The 20,574-nt window shown below is 36.2% G+C and overlaps 1 protein-coding gene across 4 annotated transcripts in view; it reads left to right on the plus strand.

Moving 5' to 3' along the window:
* The window catches only part of DICER1 (dicer 1, ribonuclease type III), an 82,478-nt gene that overhangs the window by 22,098 nt on the left and 39,806 nt on the right, over window positions 1–20,574 (plus strand). For 2 of the 4 annotated variants that reach the window (XM_011991684.1, XM_011991683.1), the window contains exons 2-9: window positions 4,550–4,615; window positions 5,521–5,621; window positions 12,889–13,077; window positions 13,718–13,880; window positions 14,767–14,897; window positions 16,223–16,357; window positions 16,783–16,943; window positions 19,655–19,823. In XM_011991684.1, coding sequence (XP_011847074.1) covers window positions 12,934–13,077; window positions 13,718–13,880; window positions 14,767–14,897; window positions 16,223–16,357; window positions 16,783–16,943; window positions 19,655–19,823 — 903 coding nt within the window. In that variant the 5' untranslated portion in view covers window positions 4,550–4,615; window positions 5,521–5,621; window positions 12,889–12,933. Of the gene's footprint in view, window positions 1–4,549; window positions 4,616–5,520; window positions 5,622–8,952; window positions 9,159–12,888; window positions 13,078–13,717; window positions 13,881–14,766; window positions 14,898–16,222; window positions 16,358–16,782; window positions 16,944–19,654; window positions 19,824–20,574 lie in introns of those variants that run through there. The other 2 variants (XM_011991685.1, XM_011991686.1) reach the window with 2 other exon arrangements.

Below are 20,574 nucleotides of genomic sequence, written 5' to 3' on the forward strand. Positions count from 1 at the left end.
CATACCCACGTTTGGCGGTTCCTGAGTTCTTGTCCTGCATCCAGGAAGAATGAGGATATGCTGACAACTGAAGGGTGAAGAAGGCAGACATAAATTTTATTGAGCAATGAAACAGTTCTCAGCAGAAAGGGGACGTGGGGGTGGTTCTCCACCCGAAGTTGTGTAGTTTCTCCCCCAGTGTGGCTGGGTCCTGGGCTTTTACAGTCTCAAAATAGGGGAGTGCGTGCTGATTGGTTTGTGAGTATGCTAAAAAAGTTAAATGCACCACTTGAAGGTGGGCATGACAGTGTAAAAAAACCAATTAGGGAAATGTAGGTGTATGTAAGATAGGTGAAGGGTGAGGATCAGTCAGAGGAAAGTGTGCCAAATGGGAAGACAGGTTCTCAGTCCGGTCTCTGGATTTATCTGAGACTTGTAGTTCTCTTGAAAAACAAACAAAAAATATTGTGTGTCTTGACCTTCAGGCTTTAAACTGTCTTTGATTTGAAGGTGGGAGTTCACCGGGGACCCACTGCTGTCTGCCTAGGCATTTGTCTGCCTGCTGCTGCTCTCACCGTAAGCATTTTTGTTCATTATAAACATACCATTTTAAATGGCTGAATTGAATTTCACCATGTAAGATGAACCAGGGTTTACCAAACCATTCCCTCATTCATTGTTAGACACATAGATTGGTGGTGGGGAGTGTTTCTTAGCTCTTATAAATGGTAATGATGAAGGGAGCATTTCCATATGAAGTTTTTTTTTTGTATGTAGTAATGACTAGGTTAATGTGCAGTGAATTTTAAGAATGACAGAAATGTAAAGTTCATACTCATAGTGTTAGGGTAAACTAAAAAATTACTTTTTAAAAAGACAAATGACAATTAAAAGTAAAAATATAAATAATTCTCTGTGTTTTGTATTTAAATATGTAAAGATACCAGTGTTTAAATTCTTGAAATTATTATTCATTTTTTTCTCTTTATTCTCTTAATCCTTGGTTTGACCTTAATCTTTTCATAGTCTATATTCACTAAATAGTAGTTGATAAAGCCTTGAAATACTTGTTTTATATACTGCGGATATATTGGATATTTTCTTTTGACTTCTTTTTTATATTTTCAAAACATCCATGATTGTTACTATTTCTTGTTTCTCTGTGGAACATTTTATTGCCTGAGAAACAATTCAGTGAAATAATGTTTTCAGTGATGTCTGTCCGCCCAGTAAATAGCACACAGTATTTTTTTTTGTTTTTCAAGGGAACTAGTGAATACAAAATGTTTAAATTTACTTTACGTTATATACCATATTTTGTGATTTAAGTGTGTTGATTTTCATCTTAATATAAATTCATAATGGCTAGCTTGTTTGGAATGTAGGGGAGGAAAACTCTTCCTCCACCCACTTAGGCTCTATTGCTGGGATCTGTGAATTAAACTAACAAAAGACATTAACAGGAGAAGAGGTCTATAGCTTGTATTGATGTTAAGATTTTTGTGTGCACAGGGGCTCAAAGAAAAGAAGTAAAATCCCAAAGAAACACTTAGATTTAGAGGCTCATGTACCGTCTTAACAAAGAGCGATAAATGGTGAAAGGACAAAGGAGGGGAAGTTTGGATTTCTAGGGTTGGTAAACTGTGGGAAGGTGATTAGACGGTGTACGGAGGAAACCAGTGGTCGAAAAGGGTTATTTATTAAGGTTTGTTTATGCACATTCATCTTGGTGCCATCTCTCTGTGCTGTGGTGAGGATTGTTCTTGTTTTCTTCCTGGTGTAGAAGAAGGGGGAGTTTATGCCTTATTTTTAAGTAGAAAGAGGGAAGGTGTAGAACTTTTCCTGAATCTGTTGGTTCTTAATTGCCTTCAGCTCAAAATAATCAATATACCAAAGTGGCATAGTTGGGGGTAGCATCTCCTGATCCCCCCTATTCAGGAGTTTGTGGTTTTTCAGGTTAATCTGGCTATAAATTCTGTATAAAATCTTCTATGCATTATATGAGAATGCATTTTCTATGCCAAATCTTAGGGTTAATGAAACACTTTAGGTTTTCTTTAAGAGTTTCATAAAATTTTGAGAGTTTAATAATTATGCTTTAAAAAATGGATTCTAGGTAGAGGTACTATGGATTTTGTATGTTCCAAGCATTTTATTTTCTCTCTACCTAGTTTAAGATATTGTGTAATCCTCGTAATAGTCAGGTGTTTCTGTTTTACAGGCAAGGAAACAGTGTTAGCGAGGTAGTGGAGTCTGGATTTAAACCTTGGTATTCTGACACTGAACTGCTTGCTGGCATTAAGATAATTTTTAAAAGAAAGATACGTACAAAGGAAAAAAAAAAGAGGCTGCTTCCTGTATCCCCAGTTGCCTTACTCAGTGCCTCCTGCATAGGTGGGTATACATGAGAACGGAGTGATAGTGTATAGATGTCACTGAAAACTCAGAATCAGTGTTTTGCGGCAAATATGTACATTGAATACATGTTTATATGTATATATAAGTATATATACAAATATAATATAAATGTGTATATTAGTATTAAGAGGCAAGAGCATCAGTTTGCTCATTAAGTTAGCTAAAAACATCTGAGACTTTTTCTCTTCTGGAACTTAGAAAAGGGAAGCAGGTAGGAGTTGTTTTCAGACAACTTGGATTCTATGTGTGGATTCATTTTCAGTGTGGCTGTTTGCCCACTTTCATTTTCATTTTTAAAAACTCCTCCAGGTAGTTGGGCAACATATTTTAGGGCTTCTCCAGTATTTAAGTTCTAAGAAATGGAATTTTATTATTTGGTATGAATACTATTTGAGAACTAGGCTATATTTAAAAGATAAAAAAGCTGGCCAGGCATGGTGACTGACGCCTGTAATCCCAGCACTTTGTGAGGCCGAGGCATGCAGATCGCGAGGTCAGGAGATCGAGACCATCCTGGCTAACATGGTGAAACCCCGTCTCTACTAAAAATACAAAAAATTAGCTGGGCGAGGTGGCGGGCGCCTCTAAGTCCCAGCTACTTGCGAGGCTGAGGCAGGAGAATGGTGTGAACCCGGGAGGTGGAGCTTACAGTGAGCAGAGGTTGCACCACTGCACTCCAGCCTGGGCGACAGAGTGAGACTCTATCTCAAAAAAAATGAATAAATAAATAAATAAATGAAAGTAAAATAAAAAATAAAAAAATTAAAATGCTAATGTTAGGGAAATATAATTAAAACCGAAATCTCCCAACCCAGAAAATTGCTCCACAAAGGTAGAAAAGAAAGAAAATAATGTTATTATCGAATGAACATTAAATCAGACTACTGTGCACGTCACAGGCAGTCACTAAAGGGATGGCAAAGACAGAAAGAAATCTTGCTGTTTTATATAACTAAATGGTTGCAATCCATTACATCCATATTTTCAAGATAAAATTGCTAATTTTTTTCACATTTTTATGACTAGAGGTAGGTTTTACACTTTGGAGTCAGGTGACAAATTAGGCCCATCTCCTCCTAGGAAACCAGGAGATTGAGTGTTATTTCCCTTGGTGATTACATTTCAGAGATGGCTTTCAGGTCCTTAGGAAACAGCCAAGTTAAAGGACTGGAGACTTAAATGCATGTACATTGAAAGGGAGGGAGAAATAAATTCTGGAAAAGAAAAGGGGAAAGGGACCTCCTCCCTTTCCTTTGAATTAGCAGTGTAAAATAAGTTGTTATTGTACTTGACATTCTACCTTTCTAATGTATATATGGAATTGTCAATGGAAATAACTTGAATAACTTAGCAATAATTTTGTAATAGTTGAGTTACATTGAATTTTAAAGGATTATCAACTTAGTAATTTGATTATGGCATTTCTAGGAATGAGGTGAGTCTGAATTGGAAATCATCTCTAGAGGGTGACACAGGAGGACATGTTGGTGTGCATGGTGTTTGCATCCTGCTAGGTGGTGGTATAGAATGAAATTAAAAATTAAATGAAGTCTGAGGTAGCCTTAGAAAATAGAACCTTGGCTGGTTGCAGTGGCTCACACCTGTAATCTGCAGTGTTCAGTACAGCATGTTACTGTATTGAGTACTGTAGGCAGTTGTAACACAGTGGTATTTGGGTAATCTTACGGTACTACAGCACTTTGGGAGGCCGAGGTGGGAGGATCACTTGAGCCCAGGAGTTTGAGACCAACCTGGGAAACATGGGATACCTAGCTCTACAAAATAGAAGAAGAAAAATGAAAACACAAGCACTGACATATTGGGAGGTAGGAAGATACACTCATATACAGCATGATACTGATTTATCATAGCGTTTAAGTATTTTTAAAGCCAAGTATTACTGAGGGAAAAGGTAATTTAATGCCAAGAGTTCTCTCTTCTGTCTAATTGAATTGTACTAACAAGATTTTTTTTCCTGTCTGTATTAGAACATAATATCCCAATTTTAAAGGGCAGTTCTTTTAGACATGCATTGTCTTATTGCCCAATAGATAAATAATTTTATGAGGGATCTTAAAAAGTAGAACATTTCTTAAAGTTGGTTTTAAAAAATGAGTTGTCTCTTCTAAAATTTCTCTCTGATTGTTTTTAGGTTACCTAGGGTATGAATTAATACAGACTTGGAAACTCTGAAAGAACTTAGAATCAGCATTTTGAGGTAAATATGTATATGCTAAAGTAGTGATAAGGTTGCCTCAGTGGGCTTTGTTGACTTCTTAGCAAAACAAATTTGTGTATGAAATGAGAAATTTAACCTCCATGAGAATGTCTTCTAGAGGACTGGAAGTAGTAAAAAGAGGCCACTGCGGATTTATTTTTCCTGAGCTTTTGGTAGTGGAGGCATTGCAGAAGGCTCAGACCTGAGAGCAAACCAAGTCTGGTGTCAAATCTAACAAAATCAGTATTTGTTGATCAAATTAAACTTTTTATATCTACATTTTATGCTTTCTAGTTTTCGATTTATGTCTTTTAGAGAGCCACCCCGAATTTAAATTTCTGCCCAACATTAGCATTCTTAACAGTGTTCTTGAATTTTTTTATTCATAAATGAATTCTATAAAAATGTATAGTGTAGATGTAACTGCTCTTCGAGTTTATATTTTTAATCTCATTTTGGGAAATTGGAATTGCTGATGAATTTCATACCTGTGTTAAAGAGTTACTACTGGGTTATTTGGATTTCTCAGCCAAGTACCTCTTCTGGTGACCTTCTTTATTTCTTTTGTATATGTGAATTTAGGAAATAGCAGCTAATTTTTTTCATTTTTCTATAAAGTACTATCTTTAGACTTTATTTACGAAATCTTTTTTTGAACTTTGCTCTAGCTTTGTATTTCTCCCAGATCTCTGGGAATTAGGCATGCTATTGTAGCTTATTCTCTTGTTCTTTGTTTTAGGGTAAGCCTTGGTATCCTAAAATAATCTAAATGCCTTTTGTTTAAAATTTAATTCAAAATAATGGCCTTTTATTCAACTCTTCATATCAATAGGGCTGTCTTGTAGATGTGTTTCTGTTCAGTTTACAGAAATCTTAAACTTGGCTATTTTTGCATTTATTTTTAGAGCAGAAGCTTGGGCATGCTGTGATTTTCCAATAAACTGCTATCACAATGTCAAAATGCAGTTCAGACAACAGCAACACAGAGATCTCAAACATTAAAACGGTAAATCTGTGATTCATCATGTGGAAAGAGGGAGAGAGTTTATTCTTGTCTTTCTTGTCTTTTGCTAAGTTACAGTCATGTATTGCTTAATGACTGGATATCTTCTGAGAAATGCATTGTTAGGTGATTTTGTCATTGTGTGAACATCATAGAGTGTACTTAATTAACATAAACCTACAGTATAGCCATTATACACCTAGGCTATATGGTATGACCTGTTTTTCCTAGGCTGCTAACCTATACAACGTGTTACTATATTGAGTACTGTAGGCAATTGTAACACAGTGGTATTTGTATATCTAAACATACCTAAGCATAGAAAAAGTACAGTAAAAATACAGTATCATAATCTTGTGGGACCACAGTCTTATACGGGGTCAGTCTCTAAAACATTGTTGTTGGGTGCATGACTGTATTTCTAAGTGCGTAATATGTGGAAACTGTGAAACAACCTCATTAGTTTCATGAGGGTAAGTTATTTGACCAGAAATTTAAAATTTTTAGTTGAAAAACAGTCATGTGGAGTTATTTTGGCTCTGCGAAAGCAGTTAATGGTAGCCAGTTTATCTGTGAAACTAGAACCTTTACCTGCCAGCAGGGATTCAGATCTTTTCATTAAGGCCAAGTTTAAAAAATCTGTTTAAACATGCCAAGAAAGTAAAAATTGGCAACATGATAGGTTTTCCTGTTTTTATATTACAGATTACCTGTTGGATTTTTTAGTCTTGGATTTGTTTTCCCTAAATAGAAAGGGCGTTACTGGGGCCAGTTGTTGTCCACTAAATGAATGAAAATTAATTTAAACATTGTAACCTTATGGAAAATGTAATTGGAAGGGTTAAATTGTTGTTCTTTATGTCCTTGTACATCCTCTCTCCTGCACTCATCTCTCAGGGCTGGTCGGAGTGGGATAGATGTGTGTTTCCAAACCGAATAGAAATATATCTTGATTCTGTTCTGTATATTGTTTTGTGGACATTCATGAGTCTCTAATTCAGTTTGTCAAATATTTACTTAAATGTATATACAAAATATTGTAGCAGGAAATTTAAGAGGTGCAAAGAATAAGACTCACGTCTTGTTCTTATGGAGCTGTGCTCCAGTAAAAGAATAATGTGTATGTTGTGTATGTGTGTCTGTGAATAGATGTAAAAATCTGTGATAGAAATTATGAAAGGCAAATAGAAGCTGTTTGAGGTTTTAGTGTCACTCAGGTGGACATTGTTTTCATTCTAACAACCTGCAGTTTTGTTTGCCATGTCCTGGATGTGGTTCTGTACAGTGGGTAATACAGGTAAGGGTAAGATATGCAGCTCCTGTATCCAAGGAAATTCTAGTCTAATTGGTCATATTTTAGTGAGAAAAGAGTTAAGAGAAATTATCTAAATAAGAATTCATATAAAATTACAGAAGTGCACTTTATGGATTAAGACTATACCCCAAGCCTCTGTAGTATAACTGCTAGGATCACTTGGATTGAGCACATAGGATTGAAATACAGGATTAAACACTTAGAGTTGGTCAGTCAGGGAGGATGCATAATATGCTGTAGGCTTTCAGCCAACAGGGATTACTCTTCTGTTGTGGAAGTTGCTGGTGAATGGTGGTGATAGCATTCTAAGCCCGGTCAACAATCTGAACGTAAGGTTACAGGTGGCAGAGGTCAGGCAGTCATGAGTAGGGGACGGCACTTTTCAGAGTGCATTTGGGACTAGATATCACAGAGAGTAGTGCTTTGGTTAATTTTGTTTTTAAATATCAACTTTTTAATGAATTCCCTTCCAATAGTTTGTATTATTTTCTTACACATGGTTTTTTGTGAAAACTGATAGAAACCTTACTCTTTTCAGATATTTTTGGTTACAGATGTTATTTCTGTATTTCTTTATTGTTTGATATTTATTTTTACCATGTAATGTATCTATTTTCTCTTTACTTAGAGTCTAAATAATGATAAATGTATACCTTTCATTTCTCTGATTTTTTTTCACTTTTATTCTCAGATTGATTCTTAGAAACCAGCTACCTATCATTTTTTCTAAACCCTGTGAAAGTTGTGGGGTGGGGTGGGGCATTTATGAGAAATGTTGTGTTTGCTAAGAAAAGAAAAAAATCTCTGTCTTTTGAAATGCCAGGAACAGAGCCTGGACACTGAGTGAATTTGCAGCTTCTCCTTTGCCAAGCTCTTTACCTGCTGGTTTGTAGAAATAGGATTGACATACTTGAGTGAAGTTGGTGTCTTGAGGTGAAACCAGGCATGAGGAACCTTGGAGGTCCAGGGCTTATTTTCCAGATAGAATTTGTTGGTCTTGGGCCAGCTTCCCTGCCCTGCCTGTTTTCTCCTTTGTGATTTTATGAAAGCGAAGGAGGAAACAGGCAGGCCAGGGAAGCGCTCTCTACCTCCCTCCCTCTCTTGTGCAGAGGGAGAACTGTTCAGATTTTTCCTCAATTTGTTTCTGAAACAAGCAGCTTTGCAGTTTCAAAAATAATTTACTGATAGCAGAAAGTGAAAAAAATACTCCTAAGGACAAGTAAGGTGAAAATTTTCAAAGTCTTAGAAGCTTCTTGGTAGAGCTCATCCCTGGTTTCTTGGTGTCTAAAGACCCTTGACTTTTACCTTACAAACAAAGCTTTTGACCTTGCTTGGGATCTGGCTGCAGTACTTGTTCATTATCTCAATATTTGTGGCCTGATGGCTTTCTGCTTTGGTCCCTGACTTTTTCCCTTTCCCTTTTCCTTCCCTTTCCCTTCCCCTTTTCCTTCCCCTTCTCCATTCCCTTCCCCTTTTTCTTTCCCTTTCCCCTTTCCTTCCCCTTTTCCTTCCCCATCCGCATTCCCTTCCGCTTCTTCTTTCCCTTTCCCCTTTCCTTCCCCTTTTCCTTCCCCATCCCCATTCTCTTCCCCTTTTTCTTTACCTTTCCGCTTCCCCTTTTTCCTTCCCCTTCCCCATTTCCTTCCCCTTTTTCTTTTTCTTTTCCCTTTCCCTTCCCCTTCCCCTTCCTCTTTCCCTTTTCTTTCCTTTTCTCCTTTCTCTTCCTTTCCCTTTTTCCTTCATTCCTTCTTCTTTCCCTTCTTTCCTTTTTTTTCTTTCTGTTCATATCTGTTCTTTGCTTTCCTCTTCTCTTTTCTACCTATACCTTTTATAGGAAGTGATAATAGTGATTTAGAGAGTGTCATTTGGTTTGCTTTTATCCCAGAATATTCAACTCAAGCTAGCTTGGACAGTTAAGGAATTTGTTGGCTCAGTTAATTGGAAAGTCCCTTGTTAGGCTGGGCTTTGAGGTTGGTTGATCCAGCAGTTTATTGATGTCATCAGTGACCCAGGTTCTTTATTTTTGCCGTCTGCAGTACTGGTTTCATCCTAAGGCTGGGTGTTTTCATGGGTCTGCGTAGTGTAATTGCAGCAGCAAATGGGGCTAATAATTTCATGAGTCATCTTTAGAGGGAAAGAAAGACAACTGCTTCTCTTCAACTGTCAAATGAAAGTTCTAAATTTTTTGCTGTTGGATGAGCATGAACCAATTCCTCTGGCCAAGAGTAAGTTGTGTGCCCATCAGCTTAGGTTTGGGTGACTGGCAGATGGCAGAAAATAAGAAACTAGAGACTAGGCAGCATAGCGAGACCCTGTCTCTACAAAAAATTAAAAAATTAGCCAGTTGTGGTGATGCACACCTGTGGTCCCAGCTACGTGTGAGGTTGAAGCTGCAGTGAACCATCGTTGCACCACTGTACTCAGCCTGAGTGATGAGTGAGTCTCAGTCTTGGTGAAAAAAAAAAAGAAAAAAAGAAACTGGATCCTTGAAGACTTCAGTGAGCCACTGTTTGATTGAGACCAAGCAGAGTTGAGCATGGCTATTATCTGTAGAGGAAATGGAGTATTTGAGAACTAGCCAGAATCACCTGTCCTTGTGCTTTTGAATACATAAAGGAATGAAGTATTTATTTATATTTGAGCAGAAAATGAAAAAGATTTATATTGGAAGAATAGGACAAAAATATGTACTGTACCCATTTTACCCCCTTGTTTTATCAGCTCTGTGTGTGTGTGCGCGCATGTGTGTGTATCTACATGTAGATTCTTTTCTGTACCATTTGAGAATAAGTTACATGTATCATAGGTCTTTACCCCTAAGTACTTCAGTGTATGTTTCCTAACAATAAGGGTATTGTCTTACATAGCCACAGTGAGTTATATCAACTTCAGGGAATTTTAACATTGCTGTTACCTCATTTTAAAAATGGATTCAGTAATGTCCTTTATGAATGAGATCACTATTTATGTTCTTTGCAACATTATTCATAATAGCCAAAATATTGAAACAATATAAGTGTCCATCCACAGATGAATGGGTAAAGAAATTGGAATATACAAACACACATGGAGGAATATTATTCAGCGCTAAAAAGAAGGAAATCCTGCCATCTGCAATAATGCAGATGAACCTGGAGGACATAATACTAAGGATAATAAGCCAGGCACAGAAAACCAGATACTGCATGATGTCACATGGGAATTGACAAAAGTAGAATTCTTACAAGCAGAGTAAAAGAGAAGAGGTAGAATATGGGGAAAATGGGTAGATGTTGGTGAAAGGGTACAGAGTTTCAGTTACATGGAATGAGTAAGTTCTAGAGATCCAGCATACAGCATGGGATCCATAGTGGATAACAGTGTATGGAATACTTGAATTTGCTGAGAGAATAGATCTGAATAATTCTCACTACACCAAAAAATTGTAGCTATGTGAAGAGATGGATATGTTAGTTAGCTTGACTATAGTTTACTGCATATATGTGTGTCAAAACATCACAACAGTATACCTCCAATATTTTCCATTTTCCATTTCTGGCGTTTTTCTCCTTCAGATAGGATCCAGTCTAAGTTCAGGTATTACATGTAGTTGTCATGCTTCTTTATAGTCTCTTTGTCTTTTAGATTCAGAGGGTATGTGTGTGTTTTTTTATTACACGGGTATATTGCATACTGGTGGGAATTGGACTTCTAGTGTACACGTTACCCAAATAGTGAACATTGTACCCCATGGATAGTTTTTCAGCCGTGTGCCCCTTTATCACCTTCCTCCCTTTGGAGTTCCTGCTGTCTGTTATTTCCATCTTTATGTCCATGTGTATCCATATAGTCTTGTTAATCTGGAACATTTTCGTAGTTTTTCTTTGTATTTTATGGCATTGATGTTTTTGAAGAATACCCTCCCCAGCTTTAAAACATAAAACATTCCTAATTTATTTTTAGACTATTTTTCTACAGTTATTTATTGTTATTACTAATGTTATCTATATGAGAAGAAATGGTGACAGTTGTAGGGAGGAGGGAGTGCTGCCGGTTCCTGGACATACCTGGTTTGTGGAAGTAGGAGAAGATGTGTTGGGTATTTACATCACGGCCCTCTTTTCTCCTTTGTTTTATATTTTCATCCACCATCAGGACTTAGACTTGTTTCTTGGTACCTTTTACTGTGTCTTTAATAAGTCTAGGATTAGCATTTGGGTTGGGTGAAAGTGAAGGGTCAGGTTTAAAGTCCTAGACAGTATGCAGTCTGTAGTCATGAAGGAGAATTGTAGAGGTATCATGAGAGTGGATTCCAGGTGGGAAGGTCAGTGATGGGACCCGCAGGTCTTAGCCTTGGGCCTTCAGAGTGGCCTCTTGATCTCAGACATTTTTGTAAAATAGACTTCCATATAGGGTTCTTGGCAGTTGTATTAAGAAAAAAGTTTAACTGATGAGCCTGCAAGTCCTGAGTTCTTGCTGAATTTGGGAAAGTGGGTACTAGGCTTGGGTACTAGGGTGAAAGAAATGGCTCTTGGGGCTTTGATTCAGCAGAGATTTAGCAGATTATTTTTCATGAAGAACATAGTTCTCTTTGATCCAGGGAAATTATGGGTTAATATTATCTCATAAAATACTCTGTGGTGCTTTGCTTGTTCCCTTCTGGAAAGATGATGAGCATGATTGTGCTGTTAGGCCCACAGATGTACTGTCTTACTGGGCTCTCAGCTCCTGCAGTGGGGTGCCCCTGCACTGCTTACTTGAGATAATACTTTATGGTCGCTGAATGTTGAATTCTTGTCAACAGAACTAATTTCTCAAATTAGAATTCAGTATTATGCTTCTGTATAAGAGACCCCACACTTGAGACTTCTTGTTGAAATAGTTGCAACAACTTAAGTTGTGTGTTCTACTTAACACGTCCGGAGATTCAAAAGTTTTGGTTGTTAAGTAACAAAGAACTGAATTCTCTCTTCCAGTTTCATAGAGTAATAGCAATGAACACTCCAAAGCAGTGCAAGAGAGGAAATTTCCTTCTGTGGGGCGAGGAAGTCCTGCTGACAGTAAAGCCAGTGGTAGGCTTTCACACAGATATTTGAATCCCTGACCCTCTGTTTGAAGGTTAGGAATTTTAAAGATTCAGTTTTTATCATTTTACATAGTCAAATTTATCTGTGGGAAAAACTGTATGAAATATAGAAAATGCTTAGATACCATGAAAAAATTTTTATTTCACAGAGTGGTGTCATTTGTTTTAATTTATCTAGGATATGTATAATTTTAAAGATACATATTTAAATAGTTGGTCAGTTGTTCATTTATAATAGGTTGTCAATTGAGAAAAAGGCCTTCTGTGTTCATGGGCTATTGATAAAGTGACAATTTAGCAGGTGTCTAAATCTTTCCTCGTGCAGGCACGTGCTAAGTGCCTTCCATAGATTATCATTTTATCAATAACGTCATAGAATATACAAAAATGTTCAAAATATATTTATATATTTACATATTTTATATATGTACATGTATTTAACAAGGCATCATACTTTACATATTTTAAAGGTTTATAATGGACATTGTTCTATGTCAGGAAATATAGATATGTGTTATAATTTTAATGGATTCAAAGTATTCAATTATAGAGTCATACCATAATTTATGTAGCTTATTTTTTACTAGTAGATTTTAAAGTTATTTCTTATTTTTAAGTAATAATGCAACAACAAATATTCATGTACATCTCTTTGTGCAGTTGCCTGATTCATTCTTTAAGACAAGTTTCTAGATGTAGAATCACTGGGTAAGGTACAGAATGCTTGACTCCTAAAATGATCCTCTTAGATCAAGAAAAAGTTAAAACAATTATAGGAAGAATTTGAATGACTCGTAGGAATGATATTCTGATGTTTCTCTTGTTTCTGTGCTTTCTTTTGTTTTTAACCCTGCATGGTTGTGTAATGGTATTCTTTTTCCCTTTTGTAGTAAGCTGTGCTAGAACAAAAATGCAATGAAAGAAACACTGGATGAATGAAAAGCCCTGCTTTGCAACCCCTCAGCATGGCAGGCCTGCAGCTCATGACCCCTGCTTCCTCACCAATGGGTCCTTTCTTTGGACTGCCATGGCAACAAGAAGCAATTCATGATAACATTTATACGCCAAGAAAATATCAGGTACTAATGCGAACACTAATACTGGAGCATTCTTCACTAAAATGGAATAAATTAGCATATAGTTGACACAACTTATATAAAACTCATTTACCCTTTCAAGCCTCCCACTTCTGATTAATTTTCTCATTCAAAATACTTTTATTCTTAATAGTCCTTTTCTTTTCTAACATCTGCTGGGTAATTGGATTTGATAGTTGTATTTGTGAAGTTTCTTTTTTCCCCCTCTGAAAACCTCACTGTTCTTTAATACTCACTTGGATGTGTCTGTCCTAGTGAGCTGGGTAGAAACCTAGATTAGTTTGCAAATGTCCAGCCATGAACTGGCAGAACCACGATTACTCTAAGTTTAGTTATTCATGTTATTCTAGAGAATTATTCTGTGTATACAAAAATAATGCTTAAAGAAAGGGTAAATGCCATTGCAACACATATTTACACAATACAGTATATATAGCAGCAGGCATTTTATTCCTCTTGAGTTATTCTTGTATAAAGACGTAGACTGTGGGGTTTTTTTCGTAAATTTATTGGAGGAAGATTTTAGAGAATAGCGAAATTTCCTGATTTAAAATAAAATCCAATTTTATAAATTTTGTACTTAGGTAAGAAGTGCATAACTTTTTTTCCACCATGTTTCTAGGTTGAACTGCTCGAAGCAGCTCTGGATCATAATACCATCGTCTGTTTAAACACTGGCTCAGGGAAGACATTTATTGCAGTACTACTCACTAAAGAGCTGTCCTATCAGATCAGGGGAGACTTCAACAGAAATGGAAAAAGGACGGTGTTCTTGGTCAACTCTGGTAATAAAAAATTATTTCATCAAGTTGTGCAGGGGAAATTGGATGGGATTTTATGTTTAAACAGATTTTCTTTGTGTTTCTTAAGTTAAATTATTGAAGAAAGTTTGACAGATAATGTACTCATTTAATCTCTTCTGGCAGAAATTGTTTTGTCCTATGTCTTTTTGGTGTTTCTCTTAAATGTTCTGGTTCTGTATTTCGTTTGAATGGATTGCTTTTGGAACATAAACATTGGAACATATGTACATTAGAACATAATCTAAGTTGTTACATTTATTTTTGCTCTTGATGTTTTAGCTTCACCAAGTATGTCAAAAGGTGCTTAATTATGGATAGTTAACTTTTGTACTTACGATTTTGCTATGTCAGTTGTATTAATAGAAAGAAAGTTACATGCTGCTTAGAAATTAGATATTCAGTTAAGTGTTTAAAATACTAATTTTTATATGCTTGGATTATATATAAAAATAAAAAATATAAAATGTGAACCTAAGCTGGTAGGATCCTAATATATTCATGTTACTGCTCTTTTTTTTAGATTGTCTCAGTATAACGATGTACTTTAAATACATGTTAGACTGTCTTGTTTCCATCTGGTTTTATTGAAGAAAACAGGAGGGTGGCTTAGAGGAAATCAACTGTGAAGAAGAAAGGTGGTATAGGGTTCTCTGAAGCAAGTGACAAAAAGTGAGGTGGCAAGTCTAGTAGGTGCCATTTTTTTGGAGGATAACCTTGGAACTGTGGTTTTAAAGAGGCTATTAAAAACATTGTTGGTTAGGTCTAATATAATAATAAGGATTTCTGTAGACTGTTAATCATTAGTAGTCCAGAGAGCCAAGTAGACAAAATTCCTCGTATTTACATGGAGTGTTATATTTGTAATTAGCAAACCAGGTTGCTCAACAAGTGTCAGCTGTCAGAACTCATTCAGATCTCAAGGTTGGGGAATACTCAAACCTAGAAGTAAATGCATCTTGGACAAAAGAGAGATGGAACCAAGAGTTTACTAAGCACCAGGTAAGACTTGTAGAGAAATTTCACTTTATAAATCCCTACAAGTTCTTGACTTGGTTTGTAAGATTATCTGTAGCCTTGGTTGTCTAATTTAGATTTGAAAACTAATTTCCTGTACTTAATCAACCTAGAAACTAGTCCTGATGTACTCTATCTTACTTTAAGTCTTACCTTAAAACCGAATAAAGGCTGGGCACGGTGGCTGCCACCTGTAATCCCAGTACTTTGGGAGGCTGAGGTGGGCGGATCACCAGAGATGAGGAGTTCAAGATGAGCCTGAGCAATATGGTGAAACCCCGTCTCTACTAAAAATACAAAAATTAGCTGGGCGTGGTGGTGTGCACCTGTAGTCCCAGCTACTCAGGAGGCTGAGACAGGAGAATCGCTTGAACCTGGAAGGTGGAGTTTGCAGCGAGCTGAGATCACACCATGCACTCCAGCCCAGGTGACAGCGAGACTCTGTCTCAAAACAAACAAACAAACAAAACTAATAAATTACTAATTTTTATTGCTCTTAACATTGTAGAAAAGAAATAGCTTTCAGTATGATCTGCTTGCTTGAAAAACACAAATTCCTATGACCTATTTCCAACTTGCTGATAATGCGCTTTCAGAAAATTTACTCTTGAGTTAAATGTCTTGAAACTGGAGAAGTTTGTTGCTTGAGGTGTTTAGGTCTTTGACAGAAACTCCCTCTAACTGAATGTTTGCGTGTGGCCAGCGTGTGCTGGAGACTCCTGTAACTTACATGTTTCCATGTAGCCAGCATGTACTGGGGCTTTTGGTGTATTAGTCATTGGGGGATACACAGTGGTTAAGAGGCACTTCCTCACTGAACTGAAACAGCCCAGCCTACTAGTGTGCTTCACATATTGGGATAAGTCCTCATTAATAAAGCACTTAAATATCCACATAATGATAGGCTACAAAAATAACATTTAGTCTGGGTTTTCTTTCAGAAAACCATGTCAGTTGAACAGAAAAAAAAATAAAAAGTGTGAATTGTTTTGTGATTTGCCTAAATTGACTTATCTCATCAGTCATAATATGGCTGTGGGGATCTAAGAACCTGAAGTAAATTTGGATTTGTCATCAAGACATACTTTCCATTATCAAGCTATTTTTTCTCTACTCTTTTCCCATGTTTTCCTGATTTCCTTCTTAGTACTGATATAAACAATTATATATATTTAGTATATTAGTTTTAATTTTGACTAATGAATTCCTTAATTCTCACCTATGATACAATGGCTCTATGATCTGATTTTATGTAAGTATATCCAGGCAGTGAATGCCATGTTTGTTTATTGATGTTGATTTTATTTTAGGTTCTTATTATGACTTGCTATGTCGCCTTGAATGTTTTGAAAAATGGTTACTTATCACTGTCAGACATTAACCTTTTGGTGTTTGATGAGTGTCATCTTGCAATCCTAGACCACCCCTATCGAGAAATTATGAAGGTAAGTTTTAGACCTAAGTCTTAGTAATTCTTTTTAAACTATTTAGTATAGGCAGATTTTTTTTCTTTTTAGATTTCAAAAGCAATAATATTATCAATATTGGGAGTTTGGCTCCAGCGTATGAATGAATGAATATTAAATTAATGGTCATTTAAATCTAAAATAAACTTTAACATCATAATAGTAAATTCTATATGATTTTCATAGTGTATCTATTTGAGCTTTTTTGAAAAACAGATCTTTTAAACAAACTACAGTAATACTATGAGTAATTTTATGTTGTTCTTGGTATAGTGGCATTTCCACCAAACAAATTCTTTTTTAGTATTTGTGAGTGATTTTGATATGTTTTAATATGGTGATGTCTCTCTTGTTGTGGCCTTGCAAAATGAAGTCTTTACTGTCAGTATCTTTCATTACATTAGCTCTGTGAAAATTGTCCAGCATGTCCTCGCATTTTGGGACTAACTGCTTCCATTTTAAATGGGAAATGTGATCCAGAGGAATTGGAAGAAAAGATTCAGAAACTAGAGAAAATTCTTAAGAGTAATGCTGAAACTGCAACGGACCTGGTGGTCTTAGACAGGTATGCACTTCCAATTGACACGGCTTTAATGAGATTAGTTGAAAAAATATTAAGTCTTTGGTGTTTTTTGTAGTACCTTGCAGATAGTACCTATTTAAGTGAACAAATGGCAGTAAAAAGGAATGGGCAAGAGTAAGAATTCTCTATAAGTATTGTCACCTGTGAGTTCAAGAATCTAACCTTGTTTCCACAGAGAGTAGCAGACAGGCATTTCTGCCTTAAGAGATTATGCGTCAGCTCTTCTTATTTGCTGATGTTGCCAAGGACTGGGAACTTTGACAGTAAATTTATATTTTTTTCTGTCAATACGTGTGCTTTGTTGTTCTGTCCTAAATGTCTTACATGATGCTTTCAAAGAACATTAATTTATTTAGATAATTCAGCAGTATACTTTAAAACATTTGGAAATACCCCATTGTTTTCAAAATGGGTTGTGGATTACAGAGAAAGTTGCTGTTTGTTTTTCTAGGTTTGACTCTTTTTGAGGGTGTTTTACTATTTTGAGTTTCATTGAAAAGCGCACGCGCACACACACACACACAACCTTCATAACTGAAGTTGGTGGAACGGAGCCTTTACAAATTAGGAAAATGGCTTTTCAAATGTAACGAATTTGATTTATGTCAAAATGGCCTTCCGTTCTTACTAGATGTAGTCTTAAATAAGGCTAAAGATTACCTAGTGGTAGTTCTCAGGACAGTTACAATAAATAGAGAAGACTGATTTCTCAAGTTGTGGAGTTGAGTCAGACGTGAGTTTGAATACTAGCTCCGCTAATTGTAAGCTGTGTGACCTTGAGTGAGTCACTTATTTCCTTGAACTTGCAAAATGGCATTGACAGTGGTTTCATGGGATTCTTTGATGATCGATTCCATTAACACATAGAAAAATCTTGCAGTGTGCCTGGCATTTAGTAAGTATTTAAGGAAAGTTTTCTTTGGAGAGTGAGAAGGAAAAGTAACATTTGGAATCCCATCAAACTTAGGTATCCAAATGCCATATGAAATACAAATCTTGTGACCTCTAGAACGGGCTGTGTCTGACTTCCTTGAGCCAACACTGATGGAGAAGTGGAAGGCTGTGCTTGTGCTTTTGTCTGCCTGAGTTAGAGTGCTTCACTTGTATTGCCTAAAGGTTTTCTGAGAAGTAGAAGTAGTAGAGCATTTAAGTAAGACTGATAAGCAATCTATTGATAAGCATTACCTAATTGTCCAAATAATGACTCTTTGGTTGAGTATAAATTCTGTTTTGGGTAAATAAGAACTATAGTATACATGTCTGTGCTAGATTTATTTTTCTTATTACAGTTATCATACGTGCTTTTAGGGCATTATGTGCCATTCTGGTTGTCATTTTTTATGAAAGACCCAAGGAATGATATTAGAAATGAATGAAAGTTGTGGGAGTTTTCCTTATGAGGATTTAAAAATACGTTAAAAGCGATATTTGCAAATACTAAAAATTTCACACAGATATGAAAATGGATAAATTGAATGATAAAACTCCCCGTGATCTGTCTTGTCATTCTTCTTTCCGCCTCTGAGAAGTGATTGAGTTTCATGAGTATTTTGAACACCTGTGTTCCTCATTCTGGCAGATGCCTAAGGGGGCAAAAGATGGAAGTTTAAACCTAAAAAACAAAAGAAAGCAAACTGTAATAATAATGAAATCTGTTGGCAAATTTATTTGAATATCAGCCCCATGTAGTCATTCCTTGAGACCTAACAGGCAAACATAGTACAGATTGAGCATCCCTAATCTGAAAACGTGAAATTCAGAATGCTCCAAAATCTGAAACCTTTTGAGCGCTGGCGTGATGCCACAAGTGGAACATTTCATATCTGACCTTGTGATGAATTGAAGCCAAAATGCGGCCAAAACCTGTTTCATTCACAATATTATTTTAAAATAATGTATAAAATTACCTTCAAGCTATAAGGTGTATATGAAACATAAATAAATTTCGTGTTTAGACTTGGGTCCCATCCTCAAGATACTTCATTATTTATATGCAGATATTCCAAAATCTGAAAAATATTGGAAATCCAAAACAGTTCAGGTCCCAAGCCTTTCAGATAAGGGCACTCAACCTGTGCAGATAAACGTGAGTACCACTTTAGGAAGGCGTGTTGTGAGGCTGCCTTTTATATTGATTAGATATACAGACTGAAACTAGGAAACTTCTTTTTGGAGTTAGGCATATAAGTGGAGCATAATGCTGTAGTGAATTTTTTTAGAAGTGAAACAAAAGGTGTTCAGGGAGGCAGTAGGGTTTGGCTGAAAGAGCCCTCAGAGGAAGGCAGTCCTGAGTTTTGTTTAGACAGAACCATGTGATGTCTTTGAACCTTCATTTCTTTCATCATCCTCACTGTGTGTGGATTAAGTCAGAAGGTATGTAAATTCCCAGCATAATGCTTTGGAATGCAGTGGATGCTCGTTTGTATTCTTTTCTTTCCCTTCTTCTCCCCTTGCCTTTTGAAAACATCTTTTAAACAATACTTGACTGGTTTATAAAATATATTATTTACTGTTGAGAAATACAGTAATATAGAAAAATAATAATTAAACACACCTGAAATCTCACCCCAGTGCCAACATTCTGGCTTTTTTTTTTTTTTTTTGTATCTATTCCCCTTTTCTTTGCTTTTTGAAAAATTTAAGTTGCATTCTCACTACTGCAGTATTGATACCTTTTGTTTGTTACGTTAAAGGTATACTTCTCAGCCATGTGAGATTGTGGTGGATTGTGGACCATTTACTGACAGAAGTGGGCTTTATGAAAGACTGCTGATGGAATTAGAAGAAGCACTTAATTTTATCAATGATTGTAATATATCTGTACATTCAAAAGAAAGAGATTCTACTTTAATTTCAAAACAGGTAAGCATATACTAAGTAGGTATAGTGATTGTATTTTGAAAGCTTTATTTTTAATATTGAAATGAAAATATGCTTCTAATGAGGCTCTTTTTTTACATTTTAGTTTAAGTTCTTAATCTTTTTATCTCCTTAGACATTTTTCATTGAACATACCATATTAGGTTGAGTTCATTGTTACCCAATGCACATTTGTATTAAATGTAGACTTCCCCTGTCTGAACTAGCATTCATGTCATGGTTATTTAAGTATAAGAAGTGAGTCCAATTTTTGTTTCTTTTTGGTCAGATGAGTTAGTTCCTGCTCAAACCCTTGAACTAAACAAATTCTTCCACAGTTTCCTAGTGTGTGTAACTGGATATGAGCCTATTGTCTCTGAGTGGTAATGCTTTGAAAAGAGATCCCTTAGGACAGTGATCCTTCCATTGTGGGCCCCACATCCTCATCAGCAGCATCTGGGTGGGGTCCTCAGGACTGAATTTTACGGTTTGCAGAGTCTTCAGTTTGGAATTTCGACAAGCCCTGCAGTAATCTGATTCATTAAAGCTTGAGAACCACTGCCCTAGAACTTTGCAACCATTTGTGAATGTTAACACTGTATTAAATATGGGTCTTAGTTTCTCTCCTAATGATTTTTTTTTCTGGAGCAGCGGTGCCCACATTTTTCTCAACCTTTGAATTCTTTCTTCCTTTCCTTTTCCTTTCCCTTTTCTTTCCTCTTTTCTTTCTTCCTTTCCTGTCTTTTTTTCCTCT

The sequence above is a fragment of the Mandrillus leucophaeus genome, unplaced genomic scaffold, assembly GCF_000951045.1.
Source record: "Mandrillus leucophaeus isolate KB7577 unplaced genomic scaffold, Mleu.le_1.0 Scaffold4, whole genome shotgun sequence".
NCBI lineage: Eukaryota > Metazoa > Chordata > Mammalia > Primates > Cercopithecidae > Mandrillus > Mandrillus leucophaeus.